This window comes from Acomys minous (genome assembly GCF_964271855.1).
Source record: "Acomys minous genome assembly, chromosome: 12".
NCBI lineage: Eukaryota > Metazoa > Chordata > Mammalia > Rodentia > Muridae > Acomys > Acomys minous.
Genome location: NC_140493.1, coordinates 26,821,996 through 26,829,535, shown reverse-complemented (window position 1 = coordinate 26,829,535; position 7,540 = coordinate 26,821,996). Strand labels below are relative to the sequence as shown.

At 51.9% G+C, this 7,540-nt stretch overlaps 1 protein-coding gene across 1 annotated transcript; it reads right to left on the bottom strand.

Moving 5' to 3' along the window:
- Positions 1-1,777: 1,777 nt before the first annotated feature.
- LOC311578953 (lymphocyte antigen 6D-like) lies at positions 1,778-5,993 on the bottom strand. Its single transcript, XM_084749090.1, has 3 exons — positions 5,910-5,993; positions 4,868-4,966; positions 1,778-4,054 (listed from the first exon to the last, which is right to left on the bottom strand). The coding sequence occupies exons 1-3, from the start codon at positions 5,959-5,961 to the stop codon at positions 3,870-3,872; spliced, it is 336 nt and encodes a 111-aa protein (XP_084605216.1). The 5' UTR covers positions 5,962-5,993; the 3' UTR covers positions 1,778-3,869.
- Between the last annotated feature and the right edge of the window lie 1,547 nt (positions 5,994-7,540).

Below are 7,540 nucleotides of genomic sequence, written 5' to 3'. Positions count from 1 at the left end.
GGCCCTATCTGAGTCTCTGCCTCACCAAGACCCTAAAAGCATTGGCAGCAGTCTCCATGGGAGAGCCTCCATGGCTGCGGTGGAGAGACAGGTGTTCAGTGACATCTACCTCAGTGAGTGAAGCCTCCTTGCTTTAAGCATCCTCCAAGCCTTCCTTATAGAAATCTGACCACATTTTAAGAATGGCTGCTCATGTAATATGAATAAATTAATAATATATATATAAAGAATGGCTGCTCATCAGCCTTTGGTGTCTGAAGAATATTGGTCAGCTGTGTCATTGCCTATAAAAACCTAAAGTAGCCAAGCCCACCTGTTTATGTGCCCAGCCAACATGCACTTGCTGGGAAATGATCTGTACCAAGCACTGAGTTATGTGTCAGTGAAATGGGGAGTCTTTCAGGGGTGACTCTACATTGTTGAGCTTAGCTATGGAAAGGTGTGCTTGCACAATGAGCCTAATTATTTTGTCAGTGTTCAAATGTAGACAGGATGCAGTTGCTTGCGGTAAGACGAGGACTCATTAAGGTACAGCACCACCCACTCTGTAGGCCAGACACCAGGAAGGATGACTCTACGTGGAAACACGCAATCAGACTATTGCTCACAGTGTCATAAACAGGGTGATATAGTGGTGTGGGGGAGTGTCCTGCCTATATTTTTTTCAAATACGCCCTACAGGCACAATACCCAGATACCCCTGACTCATGGCATTTGGGCCTATAATGTCTTGATTTTGTGACAGTGTGAATATTTGCACACAACATTCTATTTTTCTCTTTAGTTCTATGTTCAGTAACTGACATGAACAATCCAATATGTCAATGTAAAGAAGGCTGTGGTTTAGGCAGTTTTGCCCAAAGCCAAGAGCAACGGTGTTATAAAAGTGAGCATTCTCGTAGTTTCTGCACAGAAGGCCAATAATGAAACAAATGTATTAAAAGTCCATAGAAAGCAAAGACAAATGACCTAAAGTGTGCCTTAGCAGAGCCATTGAATGTCAGCAGATGATAGCATAATACAAGACATGTACAAAGGGGACATGGCCATCGGTGTGGCAGTTTAAGTCCAGCTTAGTGTCTATTCAAGAGGATGGGACAAAACATTTCAAACAAATGACAAAGTCAGTTTGGTAATCAGAAGACCTTCATCTCAAGAACCCTCGGAAGTTTCTTTAAAAAAAAAAAAAGAAAGAAAGAAAGAAAGAAAAATGATCATAGATAAGATAAGGAACAGGAAATTCAAGAGAACTGGGAAATCAACTGCCCCAACTCACAGAGATACTAGCTGACAAGAGACGAATGCTCTGGGCAGAAGATAAGCAGTGATGGACTGCCACCAGCTTGGGTGACTCCAGCAGCCCACGTGGGCTCCTCTCCTTGGACAATCTGGGATCGGCATCTGCACCAAGAAACCTTTGACCTTTGGTGTCAGACTAGCATCACCAGACAGAGGGTTAACCCACTAACCTGCAGCTCCGCACACCGCGCACACACAGGGTAGTCAGTGAGCAGCCATCAGAGGTGCTCAGCGCTGCGCACACTGCCTAAGAGATGTGCAGTTCTAGAAGCAGCCTGACTCTGTGATCCAACCCCTTTAGTCCTCACCATTTCCAGGTGCCGCAGAGATCTTAAAAGAAGTTAGGGAACACTGTCATAACAACAGGTAACAGGTTAGCGCACAGGTGTACAAGTGAGACATGATGTGGCTATATGGTGGCGTAGTTTGGCTTTATTTAATCATTTCTTTATTTCGAGACAGTCTCATGTCGCCCAGGTTGGCCTCAAAAGTGCTATGAACCCAAAGATGTCCTTGACCTTGTGACCCTCCTGCTTTCCACCTCTCGAGTGCTGGGGTTACAGATGGGCACCACAAAGTTCTGTTGACGCAGCACTGAGGATGGAACCCAGAGACCCACAGAATGCAAAGCAAGCTCTCTGCTATCTCAGCCATGTCCTTGAGCCTTAATTTGTTGTTTCTACGTTTCTGACACAAAGCCTCGTCGTGTTCTCAATTTATTGTTAAGCCCAAAGAAATCAAGGTCTGGGCCTGAGGACATGGAAGTAAGTGGCAGCATGGGGTGGTCCCTTCCCAGGTTGGATGGGTCCTACCAGCGGGCAGCAGGCTGTGGGTGGCAGAATGGAAGACTATCCTTTAGTGGATGCTTGAAGGATGGACACTATAATAAAGTAAATTATGCAGGCCCCTGGAGTCTATGCAATACCAGCCCCTGACCCAGTCTCTGGATCTCTGTGGCATCAGCCTTGGATATGGACAGCTCAGAAGCCATGGGTCCCCCAGAACATGCAAAGGAAGCCAGTGAATGCCTGGGTTTTGCCCAAAGCATGATTGATGAGGCCCCCAACCACAGGATGCTCTGTACAAGCAGCCCACCAACCTGGGGAACTTAGATACCAGCCAGGGTATTCATAGAAATCTCCATTTCTGGAGCAACAAGGCCTCTCATGCAGCTCCACACAGTATGCCTTGCTCTCACCTGCTTTCCTCTAGGACCCGCGAGACCTGCACAAAGTAAGATTCTGAGCGCATTCACCAGCTCTGTCCTTCCTGACCAGTCCTATGTCCAGGAACAGCCCATTAACAGCCCACTAAGTCTTTGGAACCTGGTGAAGTGACAGATGGAAGGTCACCAGATTTCAGCCCTCTCTCAGTCCCCACTGCACTGATCTGGTACCTCACAGCACATCCTTGTGCAATAAGGAGGTAGTGGCACCATGTGGCCTTGTGATCGGGTCTCCATTAGGCACAATCTAGGAAAGCACCACAGAAAGAACCGGTAATGGGTGGGACAGGGTGTGAAGGGAGTGACGAGCCTGAACCCACTCTCTGCTCCAAACACGGTTCTGGAAAGTTAGAGAGAATCCAGCCAATGGGGTCACCCACCAAAACTCCTGCAGCTTGGAATTTAGTTCCCAGGTCCAACTTTTTCACTGCGGCGTGGCACTGACCAGGCTTTCAGGTGTGTGGAGAGAGGCAGACGCGTACTGAAAGACCACAGCTTCTCCTCGATGGAGGATATACAATCACCAGGGCTGACTGATAGGGTCCCCGAGCTGGACCACAAGCAGAGAAGGCAGGAAACGCTTCAGGCTTCACTCACAGCTGAGCTAAGCCTGCTCCTCACCCTCCTGGTTCTGGATTCCCTTTGCTCTAGAATAGACAGACTGGAGTTCATGAGGGCTCCTGAAGTCCTGATGAGATTGCTGTCATCCCAGGATAGAATCCTCAGAGTCCATCCCAGGAGCAAGTTATTCTGGAGCTGTAGGTTACACGGCTGGCACTGCATGCAACAAACCTGCTGATGCCAGGGCTGACCCAAGCCTTGTTCAAGCAAATCTGTCCCAGCCAGACTGGAGGCCTCTCCATTGGGTTTCCATTTGCCAAGGGTCTTCGGACTCAGGTTAAAGAAGCACACTTCACTACGAGGCCGGGAGTCAGCATGTAATGGTGCTGCAGAGCTCAGTTCTTTTGAAGTGGTGATACACAGGCTTAAGTCCTCTGAGGTAGTTAGAGAAAGGGAGCCATGGGATGTGTTTTAAAAAAAAAAAAAAGGCCCCAAAATAGCTCCTTGGGCCTCCTGAGGAGCCTACTCCAGGCCCCAGTAACTAGTTCAGGACTTCCTGGCACCAGCACTTGAAGGCCAGCAGATGGCCACCTTGCAGACAGAGCTCTGAATGCAGCACCCTGGACAGTGGCGAGGGTCTCCATCAGCCTAAGGCATCCTCTCTTTGAGTCCTTCTGATTGGAGTGAAAGAAGCACCAAGCCTTGGGCTACAGAACACTCCAGTCACAGGGTGGCACCTAGTTCCTAATTCTGCAGCTTGCGAGCCTACGTGGGAGCTCTGCACCTATTGGCTGAGATAGATATACCATATACTGAGAGTCAGCAGCCCCCAGCTGGCGTGGAGGCTCACGGTACTGTTGCAGAGGTCCGTGTTGCAGCAGGAGTCCTTGGTGTAGGCCTGGTTTTGATTGACGTCGGGACAGGTGTACGCACATGCTTTTATCACGTTCATTGGCTGGCCTGGGGGTGCTGGAAACAGAGGGCAGAGGGACATTTACTGAGACCTCTAAGATCCCTCCTGGCCCCATCAGGAAACCCAGGTCAACTACAGCCTCCAGTTCAAAGGGACAGACGGCAAGATGTCAATAGGGTCAAACTCAAGTTGTGACCAGGATCAGGGCTCAGTATGTGGCCATGGTTAGACCTTAGTATATAGCCCAGCCCAGGGTCAGGGCTCAGTTTCATGAAGATCAAGGCTCAGAGCGTGATCAGGATCAGGGTTCAGAGAGTGACCGGAATCAAGGCTCAATGTGGGATCCAGGGGGTCAGGGGTCAGGTATGTGACTAGGGTTACCCACTCCCCTATTTTTCTCCCCTGCCCCTGTCCTTTCTTTTTTGAGTAGACAACGCTTTTTTTCCCCTCTGTGTTAGCCTTGGCTGTCCTGGACTTCCTTTGTAGACCAAGCTGGCCTCGAACTCACAGCAATCCGCCTCCCAAGTGCTGGGATTAAAGAGATGTGCCACCAAGCCCGGCCTAAACAGCACTTTTTACTTAACTTTTTACAACAGTTAGAAGTGCGTGCTTCACATAATTGCGTGTGTCATACAGGAGCTCACTTGGGATATCCCACTCACTCTTTCTAAGGCAGCAGTGTTGGTTCCATTTTGAAGGGAGGACAGGGCACTGAAAACACTATCCTGAACAAATGCAGGAGGGTCTCGGGGCCATATCTTCCCAGCTTCTCCCAATTCTCCCAGAAGGCTTTGTCTTATGCTGGCATCCCCAGGTGCCAGATGCAGGTTCCGCCCCACAACCCACGCACCTAAGACCAAGATACTCACTGTACCAGCTGGTCAAGCAATAGCGGTTCCTGTCACTGCAAGATGTAGGCCTGTAGCAATTCCCTTCGGCACTGCACTCGTGACACTGCAGCGCCTGAGCTGGAGAGACACAGCTGGGGTCAGAGACAGAGGCACTCCATAACCACACATGACAGCATGGGACCCAGCTCCGTGGAGAGCAATGACCACCAAGCAACCCAGGCTGTTCTCCAACCGCCGACATGGACAGCCTCTTGGCAGCCACGCCAAGGCACCAGACATAGGGCCCTGTCCTGGGACAGGAGACCAAGGCTCTGAGCAGCCAGCAGTCCGTGCTGCTGGTCATATGCCATGGGGAAAATGTCACCAGCCAATTGATGCTAATGCCACAAAACTTTGCAAAAGAGACAGCAAGTTCAGCAGAGCATTTAGGCTTAATAGAAAAAGTGAGGGGGAACCATGAGATGGCTCAGTGGGTAGAGGAACTGGCTGCCAAGCCTGAAGAGCTGAGTTCAATCTCCAAAACCCACAGAGCAGATGAGAATCAGTTCCAACAAGTTGTCATCTGACCTCTACATGCACACTTTACATATACACGGAGAGAGGGGGTAGGCCTGCAGCAGTTCCCTACAGCACTGCACTCATGACACTGAGGGAGGGAGGGAGGGATGGAGGGAGGGAGAGAGGGAAGGAGGGAGGGAGGGAGGGATGGAGGGAGGGAGAGAAGGAAGGAGGGAGGGAGGGAGGGAGGGAGGGAGGGAGGGAAGGGCGAAGGGAGGGACGGAGGGGGGAAAAGAGAGAGAATAAATAAAAGAATTTTTTAAGGTGAGTAAAGGTACCCAGAAATGACTCCATGGCTGGACTGTGGTCCTACTCTCAGCTCAGGCAGCCTGGCTGTGGGACCTCCAACAAGTCCTATTCCCTGAGCCAGCACCTCCTCTGGACAGTAGGACCACATCATCTGGGGAGGGGGTGGGCAGGTGTCATCCTACCCCTCAGGATGCGACCCGAGTCCTCAGGGGCTCTGGTGACCTAGGACAGGGGTACCTACTTCCTGGCTCACCTGAGGATCCCAGCAGAATCAGGGGCAACAGCCAAAGCAGGTAAGTCCTCATCTTGAGCAATGGACAAGCAGAGCTTATGTCTGTCCTGCTAGCACTGGATCAGCCTGTCTTTATAGTCCTTGTTGCTATGGTGGGTGGGGCTTTGGTCCCTCTCTCACCCCTGACTACCTACCTGTGTCATCTCTGGGTGTGTGGTTGGAAGGTAAATAACTCCAAGGTTGCTTTGTCTAGCGCTCCAAACCCTCTCCCCAATGCCCATCCTCCGTTTCTCCTGCTCCCCTAGACGTCGCCAATCCCGAACCCAGCCAGCTGTGCTGCTATGATTCCTGCCAGGCCATCATCTGTCTGTTCCTTGCCAATCTTAAGAAAAGGTCCAGGCATGGGTTGAAACACCAGAAAAGTGTCTTTTCATGGTGCAGGAGTAAGGAGCCCCAGACCACAGTGCTCATAGGGAACATCCACTCAAAGCCCCATTCCTTGATGTGTAGAGGGCATTCCCCCTTGCCCCCCACCCCATGTCCTGAGGGCTCCTTCTGGTCCCTCGGCTCCTTCAATAAATCCATGACCTTCCAGGGGACAGAAAAGGAATCCATAGTGATGTTCACTCCATAATCAGAAAAGAAAGGAAACACCACAGAGAACAGTGGGCCAGGGACGCCATATGTCAGTGGATTGGGAATGCTGTATGTCAGTGAGCTAGGGATACTGCGTGTCAGTGGGCAGGGGATACTGGGTGTCAGTGGGCTGGGGATACTGGTGTCAGTGGGCTGGGAATGCTGTATGTCAGTGGGCTGGGGATACTGGTGTCAGTGGGCTGGGGATACTGGTGTCAGTGGGCTGGGGATACTGGTGTCAGTGGGCTAGGGATGCTGGGTGTCAGTGGGCAGGGGATACTGGGTGTCAGTGGGCTGGGGATACTGAGTGTCAGTGGGCTGGGGATACTGGGTGTCAGTGGGTGGGGGATACTGGGTGTCAGTGGGTGGGGGATACTGGGTGTCAGTGGGCTGGGGATACTGGGTGTCAGTGGGCTGGGGATACTGGGTGTCAGTGGGCTGGGAATGCTGTATGTCAGTGGGCTGGGGATACTGGGTGTCAGTGGGCTGGGAATGCTGTATGTCAGTGGGCTGGGGATACTGGGTGTCAGTGGGCGGGGGATGCTGCATGTCAGTGGGCTGGGGATACTGGGTGTCAGTGGGCTGGGGATACTGGGTGTCAGTGGGTGGGGGATACTGGGTGTCAGTGGGCTGGGGATACTGGGTGTCAGTGGGCTGGGGATACTGGGTGTCAGTGGGCAGGGGATACTGGGTGTCAGTGGGCTGGGAATGCTGTATGTCAGTGGGCTGGGGATACTGCGTGTCAGTGGGTGGGGGATACTGGGTGTCAGTGGGCGGGGGATACTGGGTGTCAGTGGGTGGGGGATACTGGGTGTCAGTGGGTGGGGGATACTGGGTGTCAGTGGGTGGGGGATACTGGGTGTCAGTGGGCTGGGGATACTGGGTGTCAGTGGGCTGGGAATGCTGTATGTCAGTGGGCTGGGGATACTGGGTGTCAGTGGGCTGGGAATGCTGTATGTCAGTGGGCTGGGGATACTGGGTGTCAGTGGGCGGGGGATGCTGCATGTCAGTGGGCT